The sequence below is a fragment of the Athene cunicularia genome (genome assembly GCF_003259725.1).
Source record: "Athene cunicularia isolate RWA chromosome 4 unlocalized genomic scaffold, athCun1 chr4_part2, whole genome shotgun sequence".
In the NCBI taxonomy this organism is placed as follows: Eukaryota; Metazoa; Chordata; class Aves; order Strigiformes; family Strigidae; genus Athene; species Athene cunicularia.
In genome coordinates this window covers 16,921,611-16,937,761 of record NW_020799099.1, presented here as the reverse complement: position 1 = coordinate 16,937,761, position 16,151 = coordinate 16,921,611, and the positions used below count along the sequence as shown (strand labels likewise).

Here is a 16,151-nt window from a genome sequence, read left to right as displayed (position 1 = left end):
AATACATTTTGGTCGTGATCTCAGTTTTCATCTTCCTCCATCTTACAGACTTCTTCCAATGAAGGCATAAAACTTATGACACAAACTATGCACTTATCCAGTGTTTCTGACAGACTCCAATAAATGACTGCTAAGCATCTGCCAAGGTCTGACATATCTACAGATTAACCATTACTTGCAAATTGATGTGCTTTTTGTGTTAACCAACAGCATTTAGGTAGTTTGCAGAAATTTTTCTATTAGTCATTTATAGACACATCAATTTTTATATATTAATCCACACTTCAAAAATAAAAATTATATACATCTTTTAAGATATAATAACTGACTACTGGTATTTTTACTGTTTTTATCATGCCTACAGAATGGGAAGGACTGAAGTATGTAAAACAACAATCAAAACTTCACCATTTTATCAACATATTCAGAATGGTGCATTAATGTGAAAGTCCCACTTCATGTCAAACTGCTACTGAAGGAGTCTAGAAAGGCCTCTCATCCTAGCTGACCTCCACTTTTTACTTCCTTTGAACAACACTTATAAGAACCCTTAGCACTTACATCTGGAATAAAACCGATTTCATTAAGGTGGTTACTCAGCTCTGGATCATGGAATGCAATCATCTGGGAAAACACCGTCAGGTATTCTGAAATGACAAACATATTCAAGATCATTGTCAAAAATGCCACAACATGCTGCTAGCTCACAATGGAGCTGTAGAAAAGGAAAAAAAAATTTTTTTCAAACCTATAGTAAAACCAGCAAGCAAATACACTACCGCCCTCCTTGTCACCAATATATTCAATACAGAGGAAGAAAGGCTTAATTTCTCTTCCTTAGTACTTCTCAATTTGATTTTTCAACAATGGTTTACTTGGCTCATACTCAGATTGTGATTTATGTTTGACATGAAAAGTTACAGATTTTCAGTATGAGAATGAGCCACAAGATATTGATGGAAGCAAATTAGAACAAGACTGTTCCAAGGATTTTTAAGACGCAAACTGTTTTAGTGATACAAAAAGTTTATAATCTTTACATTATATTATGTGTGGGTTTTTTTTCTACAAAGTTAAATTCTGTAATCTGGAAGCTGAGGCTTTTAAGGTCATGGGGCTTTAAGGTTACCACTTCCATGATCAGTAACATCTTTGTATTTTTTGGAACAGATAAGGAGAAATACTTATATTACATCTTCAGCATGGCACATTAGGCTGATGGTTACACTTTCATTAAGTTGTCTAAATAACATGTGCTTTTAATTAGAAAAGAAACAGACAGCAGAACACAGACACTGACAGATTTCTTTCTGTTCTGCCCCTCTCAATTTTATCCACATTGTCATACTCTTTGTTAGAAGGAGAATGGAGGCAACATCGTAATTTTGTAACAGATGGCAATTACTTTTCCTCCATGCTCCCAAGAAGAGAGTAATTAGGGCCCAGATAGCTAGTTGAGGGGAGGAAAAAAAGACAGAGAATGTGAACCCTGGTTCCAGATCAGAACATGCTGGCATCTCAATGCTCCACAGACTACTGTGTAAATAACTCTTTATTACTCTGTCTTCATCCCCGAAGTGGCAAAATTAAATTCCAGTTCCACTGCTAAGAATCACAAAAGTGGCTCTGCTGGAATAATTGCATGGATAGACACCTTTAAGAACAGAAGTGGGTGTTAAGCATTCAGATGTTTACAGACTCCTATCTTACTTAAATCTTGATTATCTGCAATCAAGTTAGCTCCTCTCAGGTTAAGCCAGCAAGTTAAGAACAATCACCCTGTAAAATAAATCTAATTGGATTAAAAATTGTAAAAGCTGATTCTGCCTCAGGAGGACTAATAAACAAGGCTCTCAGGGTAAGAACACAAGGAAAACAAGCCACAGTCCTACTGAAATTATACTTGAAAGGATGCCTAATTCTCCAAGATAAGTTGCAATAAGAATTAAGAACTCTTGAGTCTACTTCAGAATTTTGCAACTTTTGCTTCAAACTGTAAAGACAAGGACACAGCACACTAACCCTCTCAGGAGATTTCTGGCGTCTTAGGAGTGCCAGCCTCTCCCTTCTGACACTACATCTCTATTATATCACAAATGACCTGGCAGCACTCAGCTGAACAGTTAAGTGGGTAAAAAGACCCATGCTGAGTTTTGTGTCACCAAGGCCAGACTGCTTTGGAGCTACTCACATATCTCATTTTCTCAGTTTCAAGATGAAGTTATTTTTATTCACATACATACAAGTTAGAAAGATAACTGAACTCATGACTTAAACTTATACCATACTGCATGATAATAATTTTTTAAAAGTGCATCTCTAAGGTGCATCTGACATGAATTTAACGAAACAGCCACTAATCACAAGTCAGGCATAGGAGATGAGTAATCCTACACATTTCTAACACATACCGATGTATTGCTGAAAACAATTTTTTCACAATTAGCTTCCCTAAAGCACATTTATTTTAAAAACTAAGATTCATGCCCATGATAGTTCTCTACAGATATAGTATAGGTTGGTAAATATTATCTTTATTTGACTAGCCAGTCTCATGAAATATAATTACTGTGTGGGATTACATGGTTAATTAAGGGTCTACCAAAGCCACACAAATATTCACAAAAATGTATTGCTTAGGTCCAGCCAATTGCTGTTGGTTGGAATTTTATTATTGAATTTCTGTTTTATATAACTGGTCATTCCATACCTAAACCTCTTTAACTGCTCTTGCTTCCTGTTTCATGTAAGGAAATATCTGAAGCTTAGAAACACCACCTGTCTTCATTGTATAGGACAAAGTCAGAAATCAGGTATGCTAAACTATGCAGTTTGAAAGATTGCATCCGTCCACCCCTACATGGAAGACACAAAGATGCTAAAAAGCTAAAATTGCACTGGGCAGTTAAATGACACATTCATAACACTTAATTCTAACCCAATAAGGCAGGCAAATTACACAGAATCTTCCTTTAAAACCATATTTACACATTGGTGTTTGACATATGACCCTAGAAAAGATTAAATCAGGATCCTGAAAACATCCTAAAAGTTCCAGTCTCCCCAAGTCCTTGATGATGCCAGGTGTTGCACAGGAATGCATACATTACTTTGGTTCACAGAATCCTACTGACCTACATTTCTAACTTCAGCTGACACATATTATTGTAAGGCCCCTTAGGAATAACATCATGGAACTCGAGAGAGCAAAAGTATTATTTTATGGAAGAGTATAACTCCTTAGAGAAAAGTCTTTACCAAGCTATTAATCTTGAAGTCTAAAGCAGTTGTCACCACTGGAGCATCTGATAGAATATACTGACACACTGCTCCTTTTTTTTTCCAGCTAGCACTCTTTCTTTACAGGCAAAAGGATGCAAACAAGTTCTCTTGAATGCTCTTTCCCAACTGTTATTTTACATATTCAGTTCATGACACCTCTTAACCCACCATCTTTCATATGTAAATTCTCTTGACCACTGTGTTCTCTCCTTATGCTAGCCCTTCCCTATTATCCAGTACATAACTGCTTTTATGTCTTAACTTTTTTTGTTGATCAGTTCTTAATTTCCTTTTGTTTTTTTAAAGACAAAATATGACAAACACCATTTCTAAGTTGAGGAGATTCACAGGTCATATACAAAAGAATTTCTGTAAAAAAATACAAGGACAGCAAGCCATGCTGAAACACAGTATTCAAAAAAAACACTCAGAATTGCTTGCAATTAAAAACATTAAATACCACCTGTTTTTCTAAACTACTGATGGTTTTTCAAACAGCTTCTGTTGTTTTTTAAAAACTGCCTGCAAGTTTAAAAACTTGACTGTGCCAAGGTGGCTTTCTAGGTCTAAGCAATTCCTTCTTCATGTTTCAGTAAAATTTACAATTAATTTTAGAGTAGACATTTACCTTCCAGCTATTTTTTTAATTTGTCTGAGCTACCTATATAGTTGTTGAAGACTGAACTATGGAACATCATTCGTCAGGGTTCTTTAACTTCTGTCCTGTACTAAGTGATATTATCTTCTGTTCAGTAAGAAAGTCATCTCAAATCCCTAACTCTCTGAATACCATGACTTCCATTTTCTGCAGAGTCCCTAGTTGGTACTGTTTTCCTTCATTTTCTCTCATTGTCAAAATAGCTCCTGTATGATTTTAATCACCTGAAGTTTAGATCTCTACAATCTAACGCTGGAAAGACTATTTACTTATTTTGCAAATTTGTATGATCAACTGACTCTTACCTTGGATATGACACAGAACACTTATGCATTTTTTTTTTTTTGTGTAGTTGGTGTTTTTCTCCTGCCTGAATCTTTACCCACTTATTTTGTTCCTATTTTTCTTGCACAGCTGTTCTTATTTATCTAAAATAAAGCCTTAGAATGAAATAGGTGGTTATTTCTACAGTGCAATTCTAGCTGTGTTCCAATTTACAATCACTTGAAAAAGTGTATTTATATATCCAGAAATAATTCTGATTCTTTTAGAACTACAACATAAATACAAGGACTTACCTTGAATAACATGAGAATTATCCTTCAGAAAGAAGTTATACAAATACTTGGGGATAAAAGCAGACATGCAGGCATAAGCCAGAGCTGAAAGAATCAGAAAAGTGAATACAGCTACAGAGAACATAGAAATGTAAGTACACTTAGCAAAGATCATTAATAAGAATAAATACTTAAATCAATCTATACACAAAAATGATTGTAAAACATACAAAAAGGACATATTCTTCAATAAAGAATTTTAAAAGCTCCTAGAAAAGTCTCCTTCTGTCACTGAGTAATCAACATAAATCTGGTTAGACCTAGTCTGCATCCAGTTTTTTTTTCTGTACTTCTCAGTGACACAGTAATGAGATGATGTTTGGAAAGCCATGGTGGTGTTTGTATCAAAAAGTGAAGGTCCCTGCATGAATAAAATTTTAGAAGGCAGTTTCAGGCAACTGCATTGTTGCAGTTATAGGTTTTCTCCTACAGAACTTACAGCCAGTTTATGCTCCATCAGATTCCCATCTCATCTCTAACTTAATCTCAGAAAGAAACTAAAGATAGAATTCAGAAGAAAAACCACAGAATGGAATATAATTTAAAATACTGTCAGAAAGATGGACAAAAACTTCTCAACAGCTCCTCACATACATACCAGATAGAGATTAGAAGGTAAAAACTTTAGTGTTTGCACCCTTGATTAATTCCTGGTAACTTGGCTAAGAGACAATCTATTGTAATACAATTCTTAGCCATAGTGCTAGACCACAGATGTAAAACAGAAATCAGGGTTTGTTGTAAATTGTCTAAAGACAGTAAATATAATTTCAGGAGTTTCTAAGCAAAACATCAGATTTATAGCAAATATGACATCGGATCATGTTATAAATAAATTGTGTTATAACTTTTCTAGCATTGAAACCACTTCTCAGATATCCAATGAGAACACAAAATTCTACATAATTCACTACTATTATATTTTGCTCCAGTGGGAAGAAAACAAGGTTCTACAATCAGAAAACAGTTCTACAATCCAAACTGTATAGGAACATGTCCATGAGCAAGCATCTGTTGAAATGTCTGAATTAGTATGCACAGCAGGCATAATAGGAGTCATTGTCCTAAAAAACTGTTCTTCCCCACATAGACCTTATATAAAGAAATTCACATGCAAGGGAACAGAAGATTGGACTAGACCTATTCTGAACAAACTGCAATCCAAGAATGTAAAGGCCACGTATCCAAAGCTGGTCTGATAAGCTTTTAGGCATTTGAAACAATCATCAGCTTTTCTGAATAAATCTAGTCTGACAAGTTGTCCTGGTTTCGGCAGAGATAGAGCTAATTTTCTTTCTAGTAGCTGGTATGGTGTTGTGTTTTGGATTTAGCATGACAATAATGTTGATAACACACTGATGTTTTTAGTTATTGCTAAGCAGCATTTGGATTAAGTCAATGACTTTTCAGCTTCTCATGCCCTGCCAGTGAGAAGGCTGGAGGGGCACAAGAAGTTGGGAGGGAACACAGCCAGGACAGTTGATCCAAACTGGCCAAAGGGATATTCCATGCCATATGGCATCATTCTCAGTATATAAACTGGGGGGAAAGCTGCCTGGGGGCCCCAGCTCAGGAACTGGCTGGGCATTGGTTAGTGGGTGGTGAGCAACGGCACTGCGCATTGCTTGCTTTGTATATTCTACTATTTTCTTCCTTTTTATGTTCTATTAAACTGTCTTTATCTCAGCCCACGAGTTCTATTTACTTTTTTTTCCCCCCCCTCTGCTCTCTCCCCCATCTCGCTGGGGGCAGGCTGTGTGGCGCTTAGCTGCTGGCTGTGGTTAAACCACAACACAGTTTAACAGTTAGGTTAACAAATGATGCATTCACATTAAGTGAGGCTGAATTACAGCTTCATTGAAAAAGACAAGTACTAGAGAAGCACTCCTTGCTATTCTATAATGAAGGTTATTTGTGCTTTTTCTTATATATTTATTATTATACTTGGCAATAAACACAGGGTTTGAACCTGTCTGAAGAACAGTACACCACACACATTTTCAAAACCAGCCATTTCTTTTGACTTGTGGCAACAAGAGCTTTAGAGTTCCTTTATAGCTACAGAAAGTTTCCATCTGTAAGTGGGTACACACACATCTGTCTACAATTCGATACAGATGACAGACTGTGCTTCCCCCTCATCCCCAGCAGAAAAAAGGTACTCACCTTCATTGTTAAAATTCAGGTACAGAAATGGTGCACAAAGAGAGTCAAGACCTAAAAAGAGAAGAGCCATGAAGAAACTGCATAAAGAGCTCATTTATTTTAATGCACAAGATAGACACTAATTTATCATGAAAATTTGCATACTTGATATTGATTACAACTCTGCAATGTCAGGCTTCACATGTAATGTTGAGAAAATCTGTGAAATCAATGCGTGAAAACAGAGACGATTTCAAATTGTTCAACTATTAATTCTGAATTTATTATTGTGCCAAGGCTTCCAAGAAATGCATTTACCATCCCAAGAACTCGCTCAGTAACTTCTGCAGTTTTACCTTGGAACTGAACAGTAAGCATGAGACTTTTTTTTTTTTTTTTTTAATAAAGTGACTGAAACTTAAGGACAATAAATACATAAGAAAGAAGGGGGCAATTTTACACTACAAATTAAATACAAATTACAAGGATCTAAGTTTGCAATAATGCACAGATTCATTCTTCAAAAGAAACAGAAAGGAAAACACTCAAAAAATCCTATGGGCCGGGGGGGTGTGGGAAAATATTTTTAAGTCACAGGTTTCCAGTTAATTATGTGACTCTGCCAACTAGTTGAACTCACCTTGCCAGTACACCAAATCAGGATGGGAAACAACCCAGGCTTTCAATACACGTCTAAACTTTGCATGACCCTCTGGTGATGACAGTAATTCGTCATACTGGTGGCAACGAGGAATATCAACTTCAATCTGCACCACAGCCAAGCATATAATAGAAAAAGAAGTCAGAATAAGTGGGGTAGTACTACAGCAATCTTGCAACACTAGAGGTGGAAGTCAGCCAAAGAACATAGGTCAGACCACCACCATAAACACAATCTGCTTCCTCCATCACTCTCAAAATCAAAACTGAAAAGGGACAGGGGACTCTTAAAAGCCCTGTCAAAGATTAAAATCAGAGACTTTTTTCAAATTCATATTTCTAAAAGGATTCTAACTCTTAAAAAAGGCAGAAAGCAGATTACAGTTATATTTTTTTTTCCTGATTCAACTTTTGGACTCTTTTCAGGTTCTAATATCACTTTGCCCTAAAGGATAATCAAATCAGACTTCTCAGAACATTTTTACCCAATTTGATGGAAAATATTTCTTCACCCAGCCAAAAGGAATAGCTGTTGCTTGTGATGTCTTTTTATGTCTGGCATGGTTTCTTGGAGAACCAAATTGCTTAAGAACCCATTTTTGTGAAACACAGCTCACCTTACAGGATCTCAGGGTACTCAGCACTATTTGGTACAAGGTCAAACAGGCACAAGTAACATCCGATAAAAACAGGACTTTTAACAATATATCAGTAATATTGTTCACTACGCTCTGCTGCTGCTACAGAAACAGTGATTCTGAAGTAAAAGAGGATCTCACTTTCCATATTATAACATAATTTGACTTAAACTACTTGTTCCTATCTGTTTAGCAAGATTCCTGTTACAGCATGAATAAGGTTAGAGGACAGGGGGAACCCTTCTAGTATTATCAGCTACATCTACTGTAACAGGCAAATGACTTTTGCATTACTTCAAGCGACAATATTTGATAGCACCAGAAGTCTTACTTGTCGGTCTGTAGGAATCGGTGTGTCTTTATCAATGGCATCATATTTTGCTTGTATGGCACCCTACATGAGGAAGAACAACACCTGAATTTAGAAAGCCCTTACTAGCATAAATGCATATTACAGTGTACATGCTGATACACAGAAGATGACTGTTTTTCTTAGGTGCTTTAGTTCACAACTTTCTTTTCCTGAAAAAAATTCCTAAAGCACATAAAACTCTGAGAGCTGAATTTTAACAAAACCATCTTTATTCTTATTCAGGACACAGACCTTTCTGTGACCTCCTCTGTACCATCTTCAGTGATTTTCAGTTGTTTATGCAGAAAGCTATGTACTTGACAGTTTTCCATTTTCAAGTTAAGAAATGGTCTCAATTTAGTGCTTATCTCAGCCACTGCAAGTGCTTTCAGCATCATCTCTAAAGGCACTGGATCCAGCTGTCTGTTAATTAATAGTGGTATTACCAATACACACTATTCCTAAGTAGCTTGTCCTTGCTTGAGTCCCTAGACAGACATGCCAACAATTCCATCCTTATGTTATGGAACAGGGAAACAACTACCTGCATTGTACAGATGGTAAGCTGATGAAGCATCTCCCAAGACCCAGGCTACAATCTTGACCAGCAGCTGTTCTTTATAGTTACAGCTCTTTTTCTGGTCATTTTATATAGCACTCAGCAGATCACATCCTAAGCTAAATATCCTAATAACCTGGGATGTGTTATCTATAAGAACCTCTTTGCTGCACTACCGCAGATTGCAAGCAAGGTAGATGCAAAAGCTGGGTAGTCAAGCAATCTTTATGAGGAGTCCTCATTTCAGGGACATCCCTTTCTAGTCCTCTGTCCAAATGGGTTACATTTAATTTATTTATTTTTCAGTCTTTCGGAAGTGCGTTAATTGGTAGGGTGAGAAAAATACATTTGATATGTTTCATCATGTTTGCCCAACTATTGCTGACCAGAGCAGAAGGATTCTAACTGCATTTGTCAAAAATATTAAAAATCAAACCAAAAAACCCCATTAACTACCACTTGTATTTGAACAATCTAGCAAAATCTGGCTGTACAGGTAGTATCTTTCTATCCCATCATCAAAATTTAAGGCAGTCAAGTTTACATACATTCTGTGAAATCAAATATTAGAGACAAGAAGCAAGTCTGTCTAAACGCCTTTGTTGACACAATTTCATGACTCATTTTGCTTGAAATTCCAGTAATTCTACCTGCCAAATCTTCAAATCTATGCCATCTTCTCTGTCAATCCCATTCTTATCCCATTCCCTCCCCAGCCAGTACTGGAATTTCTGCAAAAGCCCTCCCATTAACCTTACCTCAACACCCAACAGAGCAGCCCAGGTTATGCCTCTCAGAAGAGGAGGGATGTCAACCCTGGCTTCTTTCCAAATTTGGTTTTTCTTATATGGGTAGGCCTTCACAGAGAAGAGATTAACAGCAAAAAACGTTACCATGTAACTGAAACAATTCAAATTCCCATCCCAAGACAATCTTTCCCCCAAAGGACAAACGCTGTCAGCCTGGACAATAAAAGCAAGTTTTACAGCAAGTAGGTTTCATTCCTAACTGAAGACCTGGATAGAGGACTACTGTTTTATGTTAAAATACTCACTCTTTCTCATAAATGTGTTCACGTGCTTTGGTATACATTGGATATATATATATTTACTAATCCAAATTTTTATTAAAAGTTCTCTCTTCATTATATTTTTCTTTTCATACCATGTATCCAACACTTTTTATTAAATATTTCCAGTTTATACCTTCCTAAATACTGCACATCAACTCTCATTCTTAAGCAAGAATTCAACTCTCTATGTGTATGTAAGTTAGGGGCTTGTATTTTCCTCCCTCAGTATAAGCCCCATATTTCTAACATGGCACTGCTACAGTAAAGACTGGTATTGTTCTCAAGTACCTGACTGCTTGGAAATGTAGAAAAGTTACAGGCATATTTACACTTACAATAGCTTAGTCTGTTATGAAATGAAGGATGCAGAAGTTATTTTCTTCAGTAAATAATAGGTATTAGCAGCAGTTCTATTTTCATGTGCGTACTTTAAAATCTACTTTTATATTCGTGACTACTGAAAAGATGTATTTCTCATATTTTTAGTTTCCATCTTATACTTCTGCAGGGTTTTCTTCACCCTTTTCCCACTGTGGTCTCCTGTATCTCTGCTTCCTTTTTCAATTACTTAGTCCTTTAAAAAACCCTCTAATTAACAGACCAAATCCAATTATCCAGCATCAGAAAGATTCCATACCTTCAACAGCCTGTCAAACAAGACAATTCTATTTAGCTGGTACTCTGTGTCCCTCTCCCGGATGATCAGAGGAAGACTAGCAGCTGCAGAGAGCTCATTAGTACTATTTGAATGAGGTAAAGTTGATTGGCTGGAAAAAGAGTTAGGATAGTAATAGTGAACAAATACAAATCACTGTGAAAAAAATTAATATCCTGTGATCCATTTCTGAGCCAGAAACAAGTATAAATGTATCATTTTGAGTATTTGCAAGTAACAGTTGATTTCCAGAACAGAGAAACAGGCTAGGATCCTCAGTTTGGTATCAGGGCCCCAAGTCCACCCAGTGCAGAGTGTTTTATTTATCAGTTCTCACTGACTTTAAGAGCCAAATGAGGACACGTTAGGTTTGCTTTTGTAAGACAGTTGTGTTTAGCTGTGCAGTGTGCCACTCAAATAGAACTTATAACTCAAAATTCAGTCCCTTACATATGTACAAACTTACACACACACTTACTCGTCTTCAAGCAATGGATAAAATGCTTCACCACCAACATCTTTCAGTCTCTGAAATGAAGAGTAAAAGTAATTATCAGAATGCTGCTCAGAATTCAAGCAGAAATATTTAGTGGAATACAAAAATTATTAATTAATATAATAAATATATAATATTATATATATATCCAATGTATACCAAATAGCAATTCATCTACCAAATTTAATAGCATCCCTTGAAATATAAGCATTATCAGACCTCCTTCAGCAAAGAGACATACAGTCTTTAACATTAAAATCTTTGCTAACACAGGCTGAACTGATGGAAGTTCTGCCTGAAGATAACATCGCATACATAAACGTATTTCCACGTAAAAAAATAGCTTCCATGCACCATGGATTAATAGACCAGTACTATTACATAGTTCTTTTTCCTGATTTTCTACATGGAATTCCTATCCAAGTAACTGCAAAGCAACTGTACAACTTGGTTTTATGTTTTTAATTAGTTCAAGAGTTATGCAAATTTGAGTTCTTTTAGTAGCAGCATCTGAAAGCTGCACAGAAATACAGACACTCTCTGGAAAGGTGACAGACAAGCATGCCTGGACTTTTGCCTGAAGTTTTCAGACATATTTGGTGCATCATGATTAATGTTTAATACCATCCTCCCTGCAGTGCTCTGCTTTGCAGTTCAATCCCTAACTTAAAGGCATACAGCACACAGCCTGTTCCTCCTGGAATTGACAGAACAGTTCATTCTCAGTTCATTTAGTACTCATCCTCTTTTGATTACAAGCATCACGCTCTGCTCTATAAAAGGTGTTTGAAGAATTGCATAAGTTCAAAAATTTATTTCAACTAACTCTGCAAGGTTCAGGCTTGTTTCTTCCCCAAAAGAGAAACTTCAGTATATACTTATTTGCTGCTGTATTTATAGAACTATGCAGCAATATCCAAAATTACAGAATGAAGTGTTTTAAAAACAGCTTTAAAAGCTGCCCTTTTGGAGGAACAACAGTAGGAGCTGCAGTGGGTATTACCCTTAGAATAGTGATTGAATATTCTCAACTCCCCCCTCAAAGCCCATCAACCAAGCAACCCAGTTCTTCGGTCTGTTTTCATGCCTTTGTGTGAAGTAATGCAGAGTTCTACTGAAGAAGTATGTTTACACAGTATTTTCCACATTGCCCCTAAAATTAAGGTAATGGTGGCAGAGATAAAGACTTTAGGAGTCACCTTCCTTTCTGTATTAATGAAGTGCTAGGGCTTGAACCTATAGATGAATCCTGTATATTTTGTAACTGATAACCATTGTGCTAGTAAGTATTGTACAAAGTTATAACAAACCACCTATGCTGGTGTAAAAAGTGCAAAAGCGTTGAAGTATTGAAGCCTGAACAACGGACCTTGAAGCAAAGTTGCTAACTTAGTATATAGACATGAGAGAAATCTGTATGCTCATTAATGAGAGCTGTAGCTTAGATATCATATACTCATGATGAATGTAATGTAAATATCTCTATCCTGAATGTATCTGGCTCTTTGTGTAGGGGCAAGTCAACATGGCCACGAAGCCAGCTGTCTGGCCTTGGGACCAGACATGTAGCCTTGTTCTAAAAAGAACATAAATAAATTAGATAAGCAGGGAAACTCCCTTAGCTTCTCTCTTGAGCCCTGTCCAGGCTCTGGGGGAATCTAATGTGAGAGTGAAACTAGATGTTCCACTTAGAACAAACGTGCCAGTTATTCTGGCTTGCTCATTTTTGGTACATAAGGCTGGACCTGATTGCAGCATCTCTGGATGCCTCACCTACGGATGGATGTATCACATATGACTTCCTACTTGCCAGGACAGGCTCTCCAAATCCTCACTGCAAATCTGGATGATGGTTACGTATGGAAGTGGTGATGTATCATTCTTAATCACTGTTCTCTCTCTCTCCAATGGTAATGATTTGATGCATTACCCTGTATTTTCCCATTCATTTAAGTGCACTATTCTGTCTTTTCTTACTGTATGTTTTCTGTGTTACTCTGTTACATTATTTAGTTATCCCCAGTAAAATATGCCTACTCTTTTCACTCTGGTGTCCAAATTTAACTGGGATCCTTAATCAGCAAAACAATTAACCCTTGTAATAATATGAAAAGGTTTTTTATAAAGACTGACAGAATTGCATTTGCTACTAAAAAAGCAACCTGCAGCATAAATTTCTAATTCTACAGCAATAAAGCTCTGTAAGTGCAAAGAAGCGAACAATTAAAACATTTCAGTGATATATGCAGTAAATCTTGTAACTGATCATTACATCAGGCAAAATTGTGAGTTATCATCTGTTGATTTTTCCACTGAAGATAGAAGAAAGCTGCATTACTGCATTTTAACGGAAGTCACCTTTCGAACTAGTTGTTTAATAGCTATATATTCCAAAGATTAGTAATTAGCTCCTGGAAACTTGGTATTCAACTTCAAGTATAAAGCCTTTAAGAAGCTGAAACTGAATTGAGTTGATCTTGCTTTTGAATATTGTGAGCCACCTACAGACAGGAACTAAAGAATGCAAGACGACACTCACTGTTCAACTAGTTCAGTAATCGTGGAGAATATCAGGTATTACAGAGCTATTTGGGCTACACTAGAACAAAGCAGGTAACAAAAATCAGGAAAGGGAGGGACACAGGAAGGGGATGGAGAGACAAAAGATAAATCAAATTTAGTTAGCTTTTGCAAAGCAATTTAATAGCATAAATCACAATCTGACTCAGACACCAAGAAGCATTCCTTTGGAATCAATAACACTGTCATTTGTAGGAACAGTGGTATGAGCTGCTGCTCTGTACTCCCTTTAAACAAATGATTCTTCAGTGAAGACATAAGAACAAGTTCACAGTCTTATTCTTACGTTTCGGAGCTGGCACAGAGACAAAGTCACTGTTGTGTCATCTAGAAGGGAACTTCTATCTCGTCCTTGCCCAAAGCTCTCACCATCTTCTAATAAAAAGCTTCAAAAGGGAGGAAAAAAAAATCAGGTCATTTTATAATGTAAGACTTCATAAGACTTGAGTTAGAAAAGAATAGAAGATTCTTACATCAATCAGCATTTCCTCTTTAAAACAAAATACTAGTTCTTAGAAGTATAGTGTATTGATTCTGCATGGCATGAAACCTGCTATCAAGGGAATGTACAATCACCTTAAATTATTCAGTTTTTGCTGTAAAAAGGCCCATATCAGGTTTTCTATAACTTTGATTTGCACACGAAGAAAGAGTAATGAGATATGGGATTAATATTCCATTTTATTCCTTGACTAGGTCTGTCATTTATTGTCAAAAGCAAAAATAAAACATTATTTTCATATGAAAACCATTTCCCACCATGACAAAAAACAAGCAAAAGTCTGACCTAGATCTTTCCTGTTGCAGTCCATCTAAGGATACAAATGCACCCAAGAAAGAGTATACAAAAATTGTCTATTTGGTGATATTTTTAAAGCAGACAACACAAAATTGATTTCCAGAAATTAAGCTAACATTCTCAGTATCACTTAAAAGATGGAGTTAGATTGAATTTTTGAAATTAACACCTCAGTTTCAAAAATCAATAGTACAATGAAAAAATTTTTCCCCTTGTAATTTAAAACCACATGCATTCACCTATAGGTGAAGCAATCTCTCCAAAATGTGACACTAACTTTGCCACCAAAATAGCACTTGAAATCTAGTCCCAACTTTTTTTTTTTTTTTTTTTAACAAGCTATTTCACTTTGGCTGTGCACTAACTTCACATGTTTTTAAAACCCCGAACCAGCAAATTGATCTACATGGACACATAATTATGCTTACTGAGATCAGATTATAGGATTAAAACATGAATAGACCACATAAAATTGCAGTGTGTGCAGCAGTAAGATAAAAGTAGGTATGTCTAAAATGCTGTTACAGAATTCTAAGTCATAAAACTAGGCATTTTAAAATAATCAGCTGATCTGCTGAATAACTAGGCTGACCATTCAGTACTGCTGCTCTGTGAAAGGAAATTCAGAATGTGAGGGGTTGCTACAGAACGTATTAAATTAAATTACAATTACAAATCTGCTGTTGAAGCAGTGAGACATTTTTACTAAAACTTAATGCTATTGGAAAGTGTGCTAATTTTAGGGACTTCCATTTCAGTATTTTGCACTGCACCTACATATCTTCAAATTTCGGAAAGCAATATGAAGTGCAGGTAGGGGACAGATATAAGGCATTCAAATAATGCCTTAAATTGGGTAAGAGAAGCGACATGATTTCCTGCTCTTCAAGAACGCTGTTTTTCACACATACAGGTATTGAAACTAAAAACCAAACCAAAATGTTCTCTCAGAATCGGTGGCTTTATCCATCCATCCATCCATCCATCCATCCATCCATCCATCCATCCATCCATCCATCCTCCTTTCCCTCAAATTGCTTTTCCTTCCTTACTTGGGAAGTGTGCAGACAGGTGGTTTTGATCGAATGATTTCCTTGTTGACAAGTTCTTTTTCCAAGTCTCCTCCAGCCAAACACCAGAGATAATAAACCTCTTCAATTGATCTTTCTGCTAGGTAATCACTGTCTTCATCTATTAGGAGAAACCACATAAAAATGAGTTACAGATTTTAGGCAGCTAGTATTTTTTCCTACCACTCATATAGTTGAAAAAAAAGTTATTATGCTTGAAAGGTCCTCAACCTTAATGTGAAGTTAGAGGAAAAGTGACCTTTCCTTTGCAAGTGCCCTTTAGGAAGATTACAGAAAGAGCACATGGACAGAAGTCAGAAAAAAGCAAATATTTCTGCAGTTGCCTTGGTGTCAGAAAATAGAACCTATCAGATAAATACACTGAAGTGTGGATTTTTGCTTCCTGTGTGTCTTTAAAACAAACACAAGCACTATTTTGTGCACAACACAGCACTAAGAGTAAACCCAAGAAACTAGTGATTCATAATGAGTAGTTATAATCTATCTTCCCTTCACATACCATAGCCATACTAACAAAGTATAAAATCTTAAGCCACCAAAAAATGTA

At 36.3% G+C, this 16,151-nt stretch overlaps 1 protein-coding gene across 7 annotated transcripts in view; it reads right to left on the bottom strand.

Moving 5' to 3' along the window:
• TBCK (TBC1 domain containing kinase) overlaps positions 1-16,151 on the bottom strand; it is a 152,633-nt gene that overhangs the window by 99,416 nt on the left and 37,066 nt on the right. For all 7 annotated transcript variants that reach the window (XR_003398258.1, XR_003398260.1, XR_003398259.1 and 4 more), the window contains exons 11-20: positions 15,566-15,704; positions 14,001-14,100; positions 11,117-11,166; positions 10,621-10,750; positions 9,670-9,768; positions 8,332-8,394; positions 7,343-7,469; positions 6,724-6,774; positions 4,519-4,602; positions 562-647 (exon numbers count right to left, since the gene is read on the bottom strand). Coding sequence is in view for 2 of the 7 variants with exons in the window: in XM_026847359.1 (XP_026703160.1) it covers positions 562-647; positions 4,519-4,602; positions 6,724-6,774; positions 7,343-7,469; positions 8,332-8,394; positions 9,670-9,768; positions 10,621-10,750; positions 11,117-11,166; positions 14,001-14,100; positions 15,566-15,704 (929 nt within the window). In the remaining 5 variants the exon portion in view is untranslated. The remainder of the gene's footprint in view (positions 1-561; positions 648-4,518; positions 4,603-6,723; positions 6,775-7,342; positions 7,470-8,331; positions 8,395-9,669; positions 9,769-10,620; positions 10,751-11,116; positions 11,167-14,000; positions 14,101-15,565; positions 15,705-16,151) is intronic.